This window comes from Solanum tuberosum, unplaced genomic scaffold (assembly GCF_000226075.1).
Source record: "Solanum tuberosum cultivar DM 1-3 516 R44 unplaced genomic scaffold, SolTub_3.0 scf00071, whole genome shotgun sequence".
In the NCBI taxonomy this organism is placed as follows: domain Eukaryota; kingdom Viridiplantae; phylum Streptophyta; class Magnoliopsida; order Solanales; family Solanaceae; genus Solanum; species Solanum tuberosum.
The window spans coordinates 340,239-356,845 of record NW_006238997.1 but is presented as its reverse complement, the minus strand read 5'-3'; the positions used below and the strand labels follow the sequence as shown (position 1 = coordinate 356,845).

The 16,607-nt window shown below is 30.6% G+C and overlaps 1 protein-coding gene across 2 annotated transcripts; it reads left to right on the top strand.

Annotated features, from left to right (window-relative positions):
- Positions 1-4,307: 4,307 nt before the first annotated feature.
- LOC102593229 (probable pectate lyase 4) lies at positions 4,308-11,084 on the top strand. 2 transcript variants are annotated; one of them, XM_015307991.1, is made up of 6 exons: positions 4,308-4,695; positions 7,741-7,845; positions 7,955-8,306; positions 8,389-8,599; positions 8,724-8,792; positions 10,660-11,084. In XM_015307991.1, exons 1-6 carry the CDS (start codon positions 4,473-4,475, stop codon positions 10,876-10,878), a joined length of 1,179 nt encoding a protein of 392 aa, XP_015163477.1. In that variant the 5' UTR covers positions 4,308-4,472; the 3' UTR covers positions 10,879-11,084. The 2 variants fall into 2 exon arrangements, with proteins under 2 accessions (XP_015163477.1, XP_006345674.1); XM_006345612.2 differs by lacking the exon at positions 7,741-7,845 and having other exon boundaries at positions 4,310-4,695.
- The last annotated feature ends 5,523 nt before the right edge of the window (positions 11,085-16,607 follow it).

Sequence of the window (16,607 nt, the reverse complement as noted above, 5' to 3'; positions counted from 1 at the left end):
AATAATATATTAAAAGATAAAAACTATGAAAAAGTATAAGAAATATTTAAAAATTATATCAAAGTAAATATTTTTATGTATAAAATAAAATTTTAAAAATATATATATAATGTCGGGTTAGTTTGGTCTCGGGTTGGTTTTTTTTAGTTAAAACCAAACCAACCCAAATATAGTTGGGTTTTTTTTCCAATACCAAACCAAGTCAAACCAACCACTAGTCGGATTTTTTTTCTCGGTTTGTGATTTGATTCGGTTTTCAGTTCGGTTTTGTACACCCATATGTAAAAGTATTAAATTACTATAGTCTTAACTCTTAGGACCCGTTTGGTAGGCGGTATTAGATAAAATAATCCATGGATTAAAATTTAGTCCATCTAATACATTGTTTGGTTACTTTATTTAATTTAATTCACGGATTGTTTATCCACCATATGTGGTCTTATCTTATCCTTAGAAAATGAAGGGATAACTAATCCAAGGCTTAACAAACCTTGGATAAGATCCCTAAATGACTAAACTATCCCCTTATTCCTTTTCCTAAATTTTTTTTGTAATTTAATTTCCTTTTTATTTATATTGAAATGGTTATAAATGTTCTTTTTTAATTCTCCAAATTCGTTTTTGTGTAATTTTAATGATTTCCCTAAAAAAAATTCTCCATTTTTTCTTGATTTTTTTTATTCAAGATAGTTTGTCGATTAACCACTTGAACTATTTTTATTTTTATTTAAAAAAAAAAAACAAGTTTTAGGTATTGAACAATTTAAGTAGTCTTAAATCTATGTTAAGTTGAAGATATACTTGACCAACAAAAAAATTAGAAATACACCGTGCCATTAATGATCTCCTTAATGGTACATCACACCTTAAAATTAATAACAATTTTTTTTATATATATATATATATAGTAGTGGTACATCACACCTTAAAATTAATAACAATTTTATGTGTATATATATATATATATACACACATATTTGACTTAACTTGTTAAATGGAATAGAAAATCCTATAAAAAAAATATTGTCCGGTGGTTATGTACCTTGACCTAATTATATGAAACTAACAATCTCATAATAACACAAGGGTATAATAGGAAAGAATTTTTTGTAGAGTTTTAAATCAAACACAAGATTAAGTGGAAAGTAATGAACCAAACACTTGACAAAAAATAATCCCTGCACTACTAATCTCTGCATTATCAATGTTTGTACCAAACGACCCCTTAATGGATTAGCAATTTACCCAATAACCCAATATTGAAAATCAATACCGAACCGATAACCCGATAATTTTTTTTTATAAAACCATTAAGAAACCGTTAACTCAATAACCCAATAGCAATAAACCAATAACATTTTTTTCCGATTCGATTTATTAATCGGTTCCGTTTTTCACACCCCTACGGCTCACTCTAATACTATGCAAAAGTACGAGCTCTTTAGATAAATCCAATATTATGGGCTTTATTGGGGCGAGTCCAGTACTTCCTTTCCAATATTATGGGCTTTGTTGTGAAGATGGTGGGTATTTGGGCCATGAACATGATGAAGACGTTTGAACAAATGGCCCATTATATCTCCTCTCTCTTCAAACTCTCGCTCGTCTCTTTATTACTAGATACATGATCCCGTGCTAGCACGGTGCCCAATATTCGTTCATCCCATATTAATTGATTATTTTTCATTTTGCACGGTACTGAAGAAATTATAAATAAGAAAATAACTTTACTAATTCAACCCTTAAAAACTTTCTGAGAATTTTACAAATAAATGTGACACTTTCAAAAGGAATTAACGGCAAGGGTAATATAGGAAAATTTTAAATAATGTTTTGTTGATTTAGCAAGGTGATCAACTAATATGAGACAACTATTTTTACAATAATAGTCAATTAATATGGGACAAAGGGAGTGTCATAGAACTTGAAAAGTTAGCTAATTTTTTATATGATTTTAAAAAGATTTTAAGTTGTTAGTACTTTTTATATAATTTTTAAAATAATATACATTACTCTCTTTGTTTCAATTTAAGTAGCATATATAGAATTTCAAAAAATAATCATTTTTTATATGTCTTTTAAATATTTAACGTAATTTTCAGACCATATATGTTACTTCTCCTGTCCCAATTTGTGTAGCACTGATAAGATTTTAAGTGATTTTTTATATGTATTTTATACTTTTTAAATTGTTAATTATTGTGATTTATAAATTGATACCAATAGAATTTCGAGAGTCAATTAAATTTTATTATATAACTTTTAAATATTTAAGTTGTTAATTGTTATGATTTATAGTGTTATTTATGTTTATACAATTTTTAGATATATAACAAACAAACAAAAAAGACATAATTTTTCATATTTGGTAAACAAATAAAGTAATTAGCATATTAAAAAATGATTTTGCCATAAAAAATAAAATGAAAGAAGTTATGAGGTAGAAATAAAGAGAAGGAAATAAAGTTGCTATTCAAAATAAGAAGTGGGACCTATATTATATGCATTAATAAATAGAGGGAAAGTGGAGAAAAAGAATGGCCCACATGCATTGCAAGTGACAAATTTTGCGGCTGAGAAGTAAAATGTGGAAGGGCTTTTAAGTCCCAAATTTAAAAGGTACAACTACAAAAAAGCGAAGTACTATTATTTAAGTATCAACGAACAATTTTCACATATAACAAACATAAAAATCATATTTATATGTTATAGCTATTGTTTGCATAATTACGTTCCATAACAAATTTTATGTTTGCTATGGAGTTTTTGATTTGCATAATTCGCTACAAACATCCAATTTTATACAAATTGTTCAGTTTTATATAAATTCATTTATACATTGTAATTTGTATAATAAGATCTGTATTTGTATAATTATAAGTGTATATGACGAAAATATATGTATTTGTATTTGTATATACATTTTTCTCTCGCTTTATACAAACACAAACGCATTTTATACATTTTATATCGAAATGTATAAAATGACTAATTGTATACCGTAAATGGCTAATTGTATACCGAATCAGATGGCAAAAAAAGGGAATGTTTACTGCGAATTACAATTAAAATAAACTATGGCTATAACATTTAATTTGAATTAATAATTTGCTATTTCATACAATTTTCCCTATTTTATATATATATATGGAAATTATTAGAAGCACTATTTAACGGCCTATTTTTCAATATATATCAAGTTTTTTTAAGATATGAAAAATACTTTGTATTCCTGTACATGCAATATTTAATCCTAATTAAAACTACGTTAATATAATATTTGATCTTGTTTTATAAATAGAGGCTAGATGTGTGTGTATATAAAGACACTAACCATATATGTAGGCTGTAGGCTGTAGCCAACAGAATTAAATATATGTGCATGTCAATTATGTACTCCAGTCGTTTATTTTCACTTTTCATTATTTAATTTGACACATCTATTTAAAAAATAATTACTGATATAAATATTTTATCCCACTATCTCTATTAAATGATGTTTAGTATTAGATCATGAAAAAACATTTAAAAAATAGTACTCCCTTTGTCCCTAATTACTTGTCCATTTTTCCTTTTATAGTTATTCTTAATTACTTGTCCATTTTGACAAATCAAGAAAGAACAATTTTTTTTACCTATTATACCATCAATTAAATGACTAATTACTTTGAAAAATGTAGAACTTTTCATCCACTTCATAATTAATAAGGGTAAAATGGTAAACTCACTATGTCATTAATTGTTTTCTTAATAGGTGTGTCAATTCAAAAATGGACAAGTAATTAGGGACATAGGGAATATTTAATGCTAAGGGTAAAACATGTTTATTATTTTTTATCTTTTCTTGATATGTCGAAAATGACTAGTAAATATGTAAAAAAAAATTTGAAATAAGTGACGAGTAAAAATGAATTAAAGGAGTAAAAGACCAACTTTTATGTGAATAATATGCAAAGTGTGTGAAGTATATCGGGAATCAACACCTTAAAATATACTCCCTTGTACCCTTCGAGGTGACTCAGTGGTTTAGACTTGTAAAGTTTGAAACTTCTTGCCAGCGAAAGCAGGGTGTTTGTTTTCTGGATCAAGCTCATCGCACCAAATTTATCTAGTGTGGATTATTTTTCATGTGTGGCTTGCGAGCTATTGCATAAAAGCGGATGTTTTATTTTGTGCGCACTGAAAGAGTAGCGGCCTTGAGTTTCTCTTGTCGTAAAAAAAAGAAATGCTCACTCTCTGATAATAATACACCCAAAATTATAAATTATTTCTTAATTTTATAAAGCAGATAATTATTCGTTCCACATATTTGTGCTAACAAAAAAAATAAAATAGTGTCGGCAAGGTTTCAGTTTCAAGAATGATAGAGAGACGAGAAAGAAAGTGACAATTTAATGGAAAAAAGTTTAAATCTTTTTGGCGTTAAACATCATAAAAATCAATACTATCGGTTACTAGTAATAGTGCATTAAATGGGGAACCGTTTCTCTCACAGCAAACATCATCATCATAATCAACAAGGTCCCCCATTTTCCTTACCTACACAACAAACCCACAATACCCAGATGGGGTTGGCTTTGCCTTATGCTCATGTTGATTCCAATTTGCGTGGTCTTGCTGGTCAAGCAGAGGGTTTTGGTGCTTCTTCCATTGGTGGTCGTGATGGTCATGTTTATCAAGTTGTTAATCTTAATGGTTAGTTCAATTTTAATTTGATTTCTTGTTTTTGGGTATGGGGTGATAAGTTATTTTTGGGTTGAAATTGGTTGTTGTAATAGGGGTGTGTTTGGACCTTAAATGGAATACTGAGGATTCATATAGATGATTTTAATTTGTTTTGAATTGAGGTGTAGTTCTTGTAAGTTACACTATGATTTGGTGTTAAATGGAATAGTGATGGTTGATATAGCTGACCCCAACTTGTTTGAGGTTGAGGTGCAGTGGTGGATCCGGGATTTAGAGTCCGTGGGTGTCAAATAGACTTATCGATTAAATTAATTTTATATTTGATTAAATTATTCGTCTTTTCGATATATATCATAAATCAATCAATAAAATATAAATAATAAGATATTACAAATCCACACTCCACACTAAAAGCATGACGTTAACAAATTTAAAACTTTCAATAATATTACTAATATTATAAATATTCATCATTCAATTGTCCTCGATGAGTTTTCATATTCTGAAAATGATCGATAATGACATCATTACTAACATTTATAAATACATCACGCTCTATGTAACACACTAGACAATCATTTAAATATTGATTACCAATACTATTCCGCACTTCATTTTTTATGTACTTCATTGACGAAAATGCTCTCTCCACAGTTGTCATATCAACACGTAAAATCAAAGTCAACTTTACAAGTAAATAAACAAGTGAAAAGTCAAAGGAGTAATAATGTAATTAATTTAATTTAAGTCAATAACAATTATAAAAATAAATAAATAATGTGCCTGTTTTTCCTTAAAAAAACGTGGTTGGAGCTTTTTTTCTCTTAAAAAACGTTTGCAGCAAATTTCTCAAAAAAATAGGTACAAATGGGATTCGAACCCGCAACATCAACCTTGTAAAGTTGCCCTCCTACCGTGGCACCACAAGCCAATTTTGTTCTCTAGGTGGCACGCTTTATATTTATATAAATATTATATATATATACCTATGTATATATAGAGTTTCCGTCGAAGTTCGGGGGTGGCGTGGCACCCCCACACCCCTTCTTAGATCCGCCCCTGTTGAGGTGTAGTTGTTGTTGTTGTTAGTTACACTATGCTTGGCTTTAAATGGAATAGTGAGGATTTATATAGCTGACCTTAACTTGGTTGAGACTTATGCATAGTAGTAGTAGTTATTGTTGCTGTCATAAGTTACACTATGCTTGGCGTTAAATGGAATAGTGAGGATTTATATAGTTGATCTTAACTTGGTTGAGACTGATGCGTAGTAGTAGTAGTTGTTGTTGTAAGTTACATATGCTTGGCGTTAAATGGAATAGTGAGGATTTGTATAGCTGACTTTAACTTGGTTGAGACTTATGAAAAGTAGTAGTAGTAGTAGTAGTTGTAAGTTACACTATGCTTGGCGTTAAATGGAATAGCGAGTATTTATATAGCTGACCTTAACTTGGTTGAGACTTTGCATAGTAGTAGTAGTAGTTGTTGCTGTTGTAAGTTACACTATGCTTGATCTTAAATGGAATACTGAAAGATTTATATAGCTGACCCCAATTTGTTTAGGTTTGAGGCATAGTTATTGATGTTTTTGTAAGTTACTCTATGCTTTGACCTTAAATGGAATAGTGAGGATTCATATAGCCGATCCCAACTTGTTTGGGACTGAAGTATAGTTGTTGTTGATATTGTCTACACTATGCTTGACCTTAAATGGAATAACGAGGATTCATATAGCTGACTCCAACTTGTTTGGGACTGAAGTGTAGTTGTTGTTATTGTAAATTACTCTATGATATCTTAAGTTGGGAGGGACAAGTTCTTTCTTGCCTAATTGAAAGATGATCAGAAAGCATTCGATTTTGGATTTTGATGTTGTTCTTAAGTAGTTTGGTTGGTTGAGAGAAATCTTTTGAATTGGTTTGACACAACATGGACTAGCTTTCCATTTCTTTTAAGTTATTCTACCTTGATAAAAACTTCAGCTGATCAATCAATTATATGTCTCGATCCTAAATTAGCTCTGATTAGCTATTAGAATGCTCTCTAACACCATTTGTCTCTATTCATGTCCGCTTCAGTAATGCTAAAAAAAATTCCTTTTAAGGCAAATCAGGTGACTCTGTATCTCACACTTTTCCCGGAGAGTTGTTTAATCTGAACTTCTTGGTATGGTCGCCATTGTCTTTTATTGGGTTTTGTTCTTAGCTAAATATGCGTTGATTTTTAAAGAAGTAGCTAAGCTTGCATTGAACCAATAGATTCATTTGAGGCAACTTCCCGTTTTAGATTATCTCATCATATTTTCATACTTCTGGATTGGTGAATATGCACAATTCATATAAGGTCTTCTGAGACAACTTCAATTACTTATGCCTCATTATTGGACAAAATTTATATCCTTCCTTTTCATTTGCTACATAAGTTTTCCCATCTTTGGTACTGTCTGAATAGGTTGTACACTAGGTTGGATGTTTGCAGAGCTGAGCTCACTATCATCATCAAGCATTAGTGAAAAAACAATTAGAAGATCATTGCAAGTTGGAATCACTTCATTAAGAAAGTTTTTTGGGAAAGACAAAAAAAGGAACTCGACCTTTGACACCAATGGATAAGACCTGATTGCTGGCGATGACTTGCTGAAGGGAGTCGATAGAAAGTTAACAAGCTTTCTTAAACGGGAACCCTGATATAGATATATTTTAGGAGCAATTGTTAGCAAATCTTATGTGCGTACACACATCTTAATACATTTATTTCTGATCTTTCTAGAAAAAGGTTTCATTATTTTCATTAAAAATCGGAGGTAGAACCATTAAAGATTAATTTCTCGATTCATTCCTAGCCTCATTCAAAGTATCACTATCCTTGCACATGTGCAGTCAAAGTCAATTAAATTACTTTCTTGTCATTCTATACCAGTGTTAGAAAAAATAGATAATGGATATGTAAGAAAGCTTTTGGCTTTCCCTTTGTTAGTTTGGTGTGTATTGGGATGGAAATTCTTTTTCGCAAAGCCAGCTAACAGCATTATTGCCTGCTTATGAACATGAGCAGCTTCTTCTATGCTTTTGCTCTTGGCTTTCTTATCTTTCATGTTTTCCGTTCCACATCTTCCCTTGAGCCGAGGGTCTATTGGAAACAACCTCTCTACCTCCCAAGGTAGGGGTAACGTCTGCATACACTCCCCAGACCCCACTTATGTCATTATCTTAGATTGGTCAGTGCCTTTCATAATACTATTGGACTTATCTTTCTCATATTATTGTAGATGATGGGCCAGGATCACTTAGAGATGGATGTCGTAAAAAAGAACCTTTGTGGATTGTCTTTGAAGTTTCAGGGACCATTGAGCTCCGTTCTCATTTGAGTGTGTCCTCTTTCAAAACTATTGACGGGCGAGGCCAAAAAATCAAACTCACAGGGAAAGGTTTGAGGTTGAAAGAATGTGAACATGTTATCATCTGCAATCTAGAGTTTGAGGGAGGTAGAGGACCTGATGTTGATGGCATTCAGATTAAACCAAAGTCAAGGCATATTTGGATAGATCGTTGTAGCCTTAGCGATTATGACGATGGTTTAATTGACATCACAAAAGAGAGCACAGATATTACTGTTTCTAGGTCAGTTGAATCAGCTTTATCAGATATCTTTGTTATGACATCTATTTTTTTTTTCAATCTTGGATGTTGTTTTTGCAACCAGGTGTCACTTTTCAAAGCATAATAAAACAATGCTTATTGGAGGAGATTCTTCTAATTGTGGTGACAGATGTATGAGGGTCACCATTCACCATTGTTTTTTTGACGGAACTAGACAGCGGCATCCTCGTGTTAGATTTGCCAAAGTACATTTGTACAATAATTACACCAGGAACTGGGGAATTTATGCTGTTTGCGCAAGTGTAGAATCACAGGTAGTACTGCTTTTTAGCAACATTTTCCTCTCGTCTTTTGAAGGGCTGGGAAATAGGGTTGTGTAAATTCAGTAATATTTGTCCATGCTGTTGTTATTGATGACATAAATCTCTCTCGTGTCAGATATATTCACAATGCAACATATATGAAGCTGGACAAAAAAAGGTGGCCTTTAAATATCTAACAGAGAAGGTAAATCTACTAATACTTAGGAGTATTTATTTTGCTTCCCACAACTATGTGATTATCATCTATTCTTTTCTTTAATGCAAAAATTACCAATTCGTTCTCTTGAACAGCAACTTGAATTGCACAGTAGATTTGAGTAGTCTTAACCTAGAATCCAAAACTGCAAATGAAATTTTCAATCTATATTCTAATCTATAATTAATTCTGCTTCATGTAAACTCTGCCAATATGGAGTCACAAAATATAGCCTGTGGTGTCAATCCTTGTTATTTGAGTGTTATGGTAAGAAAATGGGTTAACTTTAAATAAAACTATTCCATCTGTTCGTGATTATAATCAAAAGACAGATTCCGATGATGAGATTGAGGTCTTGTAGGTAAAGCTTATTTGTCATTCAACAGAAGGTAACATGTGTGCACTTCTCCGGGAATGAATTGTAATAATGAAGCGTCTTTGGTTCCAATGAGTCTTTGGGATGGTACAACTTTTTGAGATTTTCTTGCTCCTTCTGGCAATTGGAAACCCACGTTTATGCTACTCATTTTCGAGGTACTTGATGTGCCTGGTCCGTTTGGATGCGGTGCCTCTTAGACTTCGAGAGAAGAAGAGAGGGGCTATGTATAGACACTATTGATGTCATTCAGCAGAAAAGTAGCATGTGCGCGCTTCTCCAGGAATGGATTGTAATGATGAAGCGTCTTTGGTTTCCAATGAGATGAGCGAAGAAGAGAGGGGCATTGTATAGACACTATTGAGCCATGTTCGTGCCCTAGGCTTACCATTATTTCATTTATAGAGGTAGTATTCATAGAGATAAATAGGTAACCTGTGGAATTAGTCGAGGTGCGCGCAAGCTGGCTTGGACACCTAATTCTTTAGTTATATTTTATATTAGTTATTGGACTAGCTCAGAACAAACTTGTCCCTCTTTCTTCTCCTTCATCACTGCTTCTTTTCTAGTGGACTTCTATGCTTATGGACTATGGTTGCTCATCAAATTTGGAGAAAAAGAACTTGATGTAAGTTGAGCAAATCCAACGTCGAGTTCATTCCACACCCATTTTCTTGTTATATCTAAAAAGTGAACCAACAGCCTAATTAAATGGTCAATTGCATGTCCTTTGTAAATCAAAATTTCTGCTGGCTTTTCCATTTGAGAGAATTAGTGATCAAACTGATGGAAAGTTATCTCTGTTTGAGCTGAAAATTTCCTGTTCCATATCAATCTCCCTTTAAATTTTTTCTTTCGTAGTTCCGTATATGCATTTAGTTATACGTGTGTTTCCCTTCATTTCAATGCCTCCCTCCAAAATGTCAAAGTGGGACAGTTAGAGAAAGAGGCATTTCATTCTCCCCCCCTTTCAATATATGGCACATGGCTTTTTGGTGGTTATCCTGTCTCTATCAGCCAGTTGTATAGAACACCCTTTAGGGGCCCTTATTAGGGCCCTAGATGCTTCATATTTGTATCAACATTATTAATGGAAGTGGAAGTCATGTAAGGAAAGCTCACGGAACTTTTAAGGCGTCTATTCTTTGATAACTGTTGTGTCTAAGCCAACTTGCGTGTACCTCAACTAATTCCACGGGACAGATGAGAAGAAATCATGTAGTGTTTTTTCTTTTTGTCTCTGCTCGTATTTAAACCTAAGATCTCGTGGTTCTCACACACTTGATTGACCACTATGCCACACCCTTGGGTGCACTATTAAAGCGTCTTTGTCGCATATATTCTAAATAACAACTTATTGATGTTTGAAATTTTGCTTTGCTTATGTACCATCAACTCTTAAATTGCTAATCTTTAATGATCACTTGAGCTGAAAGAGTCTCTTTCACTACCTAACTGGCACTTTATGTCATCCTACAGGCAGCTGACAAGGAGGAAGCATGTACTGGTAGCATTAAATCTGAAGATGACTTGTTTGTTTGTGGAACTCAGGCTGGTTTATTGTCTACTTACAGCGAAAATAACGTCTTCAATCCATCCGAGTTCTACCAAACCTGGACTGTTGAACGTCCCAGCGATGATCTCAAACACTACCTTCAACATTGTACAGGATGGCAGTGTATTCCGCGGCCAAATTGATCAACCTTTCTCCAGCTGTTTAGGATAACGTAAATGAATAGAGACTATTACTACAAGTCTACAACCTCATTTATCGTCGATTTGTTGTTACTATCATCTCCTGTCTTGCTTTGTAGTCTATTATTGTTGTCATTATATCTATGTATTATATATGTTAACATAAACTTCAACCAGTGAAGTAAGAAATTCCTACAATTTCTCATGCTTCTAGCCTCTTTTGGTATATGAATCATTGCATATATATAAACCAATTCGTTTACTCAATGAAGTTGGTGATAAGACCAAAGTTCAAATCCCACAACTAACACTGGGTGATTTCTTCTCATCGGTTTAACCCTTGATGTTACTCGTTACCAGTGTTAGCTTGCCTTGTATGTGTTTTTAAATAAATACCAAATAAAAACAAAAAAATATATAGATTTTGGACCTAGTACATCAAACAAAGAAAAAATCTCATAAATAGTCCATTAACTATAGAAGTAAGTCTAAAATGGTCCTTTAACTATTCAAAAATTTATCGACTTTGATCCCTTAACTATATACTTACCGGTTTTAGTCCTTTAAGTATTCAAAAACTTATCACCTTGGGTCCCTTAACTATAGACTTAACTGTTGTACTCTTTTATGTATTCAAAAACTTATCAGATTTGGTCTTTGTCCATTTTTTTTATACAAATAGCTTAGGTTTATATTAATGGAACTCTTGGTGAAATTAAATCTTTAACCTATTTTTTAAAGTTATTTCTCTATCACTGCTATTTTACTTCAAATTACTCTTGTGAAAATAACAATAACCTCAAAGATTCAAAATAAAATTAATGAGGACGGAAGATATAAGTTCTAATTTTATTCAATGGAGGATAGAATGAAGCATATAAAATTTTATTTTATTGAATCGTTGAGGTTAAGGTTCTTTGCATAAGGATAATTTCAAGTAAAAGTGGCAGGGACCAGGGAGAGAGAAACAACTGAAAAAATGGCTTAAAGATTTAATGTCTAAAGACATGAATTCCATAATATAAACCTAAATTATTTGTATAAAAAATGGACAAAGACCAAACTTGATAAGTTTTAAAAAAAACTTAAAGGACTAAAACTGATAAATGTATAGTTAGGGGACTAAAATTGATAAATGTATAGTTAAAGGACCAAGTCTGATAAGTTTTTTTGAATAGTTGAAGGACTAAATTAGACAAAAATATAATTAAGGGATCATTTTAGACCTACTTCTATAGTTGAGGGACTATTTATGACATTTTCTCCATCAAACGAGATGTGGTATAATCTCGAACTTGAAGCCATAGTCTATAATGCGCCTTTGTGTGTTAGTGGGAGACAACATATATGTTATGAAATAGTCAAGGTGTGCGTAAGGTGATTCAGACATCGCCGTTTTACTTGCATGACTTAGGAGAAAAATTACCTAGAGTTTTGATTGTTGGTCCAATATGGTCACATAGTAATTTGAGTTATTCATGCTTTATAGTGTTGCACAATGCATTGGAATGCTTGTACATTACATGATTCATGATTCCCATTATTAAATGGTTGCATTAAATAGTTGACAATTTCACAATTCATGTGCACAATTTACCTCTTGGTAAGGTCTTTTGCAAGAAAAGTTCAAATGTCTAAACTCAAAACCAAATAATTGAACAAATCTTATCAAATGACTTTTGCCAAAAAACATGAAGTTTTCAATATACAATCCTCAAGTGGTGTAGGAATTAATTGAGTTAGGGAAATAACACATTAAATGGTTGACTGACTTGTTCTTGAATTCCTTCATAGGTAGGGTACCCTTTAAATGTGTTGTGATACTTTAAATGATCATAATAAAATGCTAGGTGTTGTTGTTTTTTTTTTTTAAAATTTTAGAAACAGTGAAAAAATTAGCTCATGAAAATATAATCTTGTTAGCTTATTCATTTGTTAGTCCAACTTATTGTAAAACTACTCGATGGGGCAAGTGCATAGATACTCGATTTGGGTATTATCATGTAGCTATAACATAGTGCGCAAAAAGAAAGTTTGGCAAGAAAACTTTGAACTACGATTTTTTTCTGAAGTTTCGTTTGAGAGTCTTATACTTCAAACCAAAAAGTATAACTAAAGTTTGGCTTGGAGGGTAGGCGCAAATTTTGAAAAGGCGAGTTTGAATTTTAAATTTTGAAATTGATTTTTATAAGAAATTCGAAGCGAATACTGTTGTTTAGGTTTGTTGAAAATATCTTTTAAGAAGATTGTTTACAAAAAGTTGGAGTGAGTACATTTTTTTCACCTATTTGTTTGACCGGCACTGCTAAATACTCTATTTAAAACAAAAAAAAAAGTCTCTTCTAATTAATGGCCAATAATACTCATAAATTGACATGTCATGTTCCAAATTCACAAATTTAATGACCAAAGTCATGAAATAATTTTTTGACAGATTTAATCTTTATCATATTAAATATTTTATTATGGATTAGTAGAATTCATTCGACAAATATTTGTTAGCTTATTATGTACCTCTTTAAAGCGATAATTTTTTATTCATCATATTCATTACAATCTTCGGTGATAATCGTGAATCCATTAATACAGGACATGTGATTAATAATAAGATAGATAAAGCAATTGATGTAAGAAGGATAATTGTGTTTATCCCATTCTCACCCCTAAAAGTCTATATGATATTGAATTTGTTATCGAATCCGTAATTTGTGTTAGATTGTTAAATACTAATGTGATCAAATATTTATACGTGAATATTTTTGTGTAGATATAACTTAGGTTATTTAAGCAAATTTGTTCAAATCTATACCTGATATTGATGCTCCGCTCTTGTCCACAAGTGCTACTATACATATATTTTATACGAAAAATAAGGGTAAATCTAAAAGGTTACATTTGGAGTCGATCTAATTCAATAATTTTAGTTTAAACTTTGAATTCGTATTAAAAAGCCAACTAAATATATACAACAATTAAATTCTGAATTCAATTACTAATTCATATTTACTATCCTAAAATTTGAGACACTAAAGTTTAAATCATTGCTCCGCTCTTATGGAGATTCATATTTTTTATATATACGATTAGCAATATAAATTTTTTTTGAATTATAATAGTATAATTTAACTTCTCATAGTAAGTTAGTATTTATCTTTTTTTCCACTTCAAATCCTTATCAGACAAAATTATCTATCACCATTTTATTATCATGGGTGGATCTACAATTTCAAGTTAATACTTAAATGATCTGATTTGAGCAAAAACTATTAATTTACGTGAATTTATAATGAAAGTCTCTTAATCTATCTATGTTTATAATGATCTAATTATGTAGATAATATCTACAATAATAATAGTTTCAGTATAATTTTACAAATAAACTTTAAAAAATAAAGGGAAAAAGGTCAAAAATACCCTTCAACTTTCATTTATTAATTGACTTTACCCTTACCGTTAAAATAAAGTTGTTTTTACCCTCGTCATCTACACACTTGTCACTCGTACCCCTCAATTGGATGGAAACCCTCAAATCAACAAAAATAACACATTTATTTAAATTACCTAATTTTAACCTGATCCGACCCATCTAATAATATAACCCACATTCCTCAGAATTTAGTCAATGTTCATGACTTCTTAATAAAGAAAAAAGAACAAATAATTTTGGCTTACGCTGGGGACGGTCAGTTATATTGACTTTTCCTTTTTCAGAATTAAAAGACAAAATAAGATTAACAAATCTTTCTGTTCCATCGAAAGTACTAATCATATGTTTAACAAATTCACATAATTAGGCTTATTTATTACTCATTATTATTAGGAAAAAAAGCCTGATATATCCCTCAACTTTGCTATTTTGATCTGATATATCCCTCATTATAAAAGTGACTCATATATGCCCAATACTCCTACTGTTATACAACTGACACACATATACCATTTTCCTCTAACGGAAGTGAAAAAAATAATTTTAATTTTAATTTTTAAATTATTTTTTTGAAAAGAATATAATCCATATGAGATATATTTGATCCTCCGCGTATTTTTTGACTTTTTTTTCAAGAACTAATTTAAATTTATTATTTTGATGGTCAAATTTATTTATGTTTCACTAGTTTTCTTGTGATATTTTATTAGAGATGTCCCAATTTTTTTTTACAAATAGAAAAACTAAATTACAATATAGTTGCAAAAATATTAGTTTTAATTTTTTTTCTTTACACTAAAGAATGAAAGAAAAAAAAGAATAAGAAACTCAAATAATGATAATCAAAGTAAAAAGATTATTTATGTACGAAAAAAGTTAAAATATACCTTGAACTTTGCTAGAAGGATCATATATACCCAACATTAATTTTTTAAAAATTCACAAAAAAAATAAATTTAAAACTATTTATTCCACTTCCATTAGATGAAGAATATATGTGAGCTTCTTTTGTAACGGTAGGAGTATATGTGATCGAGCCATTTATACAAGGATAAGAATATATATGAATCGCTTTCATAACAAAAGATATATCAACTCTAAATGACAAAGTTAAGGAGTCTATCAAACATTTTGTCAAAATAACTTATCCATAGAAAATTGCATAAAATTTGACACCTGTGTTTTTGTGTGATAAGTTATCTTTTTTTATTTATTTATTCGATATTTAATATTTACATTAAGATCCTATCAATCAAGATTAAGGGTATCCCTTTATAACCAATGCTTGCAGAGGTTATTTTAATTAAATATACCTAAAGGTAAAAACTCCATTACTTCATTGATATTGTAACAACGTCAACAATATACTTAGTAAATTTTTAGTAGACTCTAGACATAATGAGATATACGTATACTTTACCTTTATTTTTATGAGATAGAGAGAAATTGTTTCCGCTAGATCCTTCACTTATTTTCTTTTTCCAGAACTTGATTTAAAAGAAAAACAAAACAAAAAACCTAGAATGAAAATATGGAAGAAAAAAATACAGACGGTAAAAATATCAAAGATAACCAAAATAAAAGAAAAAAAAATAATAAAATCAAAGCATAAGATAATATATATAAGCATAATAGCAAATGCTCCCGACTAGAATCCCCTCTACCATTCATGTACAGAAAACCGCTCTAATATATACTAATTCTCTACTCTAATCCTTGACTTATTCCATTACTTCATTGATAAATATATTTCTAATTGAAAAAAAAAAAGAAGTTTGAACATCAATTGCATGAGTTTAATGTTTTAATAAATGGCATCATGATCACAACCATTCAATTGGATATTATTCTTTATTTCTCTCTGACAATGTGAAAATAAAATTTATTTTGTAATTAAATATTGTCCTATATATATATATATTACTTAGAAATTGCAGGAAATAAAATTATTTTAATAAAATTTTTGACCATGTGACAAAATTGAATCTCAATTAATGAGATGTACGTCTATCATCCAATTTGATCAAATATATTGAAAAAGTCCAGTCGAGTATAAGGGATAATAGCCTCATACTTTTTCAATGAAATAATATTTTACTTACATTTTTATTTTTTATTTTGTCTTTTTTTGTTTTAATTATTATTAAATGAAAGATAATAACTCCACCTCAATACTACGTTTCTAATCATATTATATTCTCTCGTTCCCATTTACACAACTTGTCTTTATCCTAAATTAATTTTAGAAATATTAAGATAACTCATTTTGAAATATATTATTTTGTGTGTATATATATATATATAT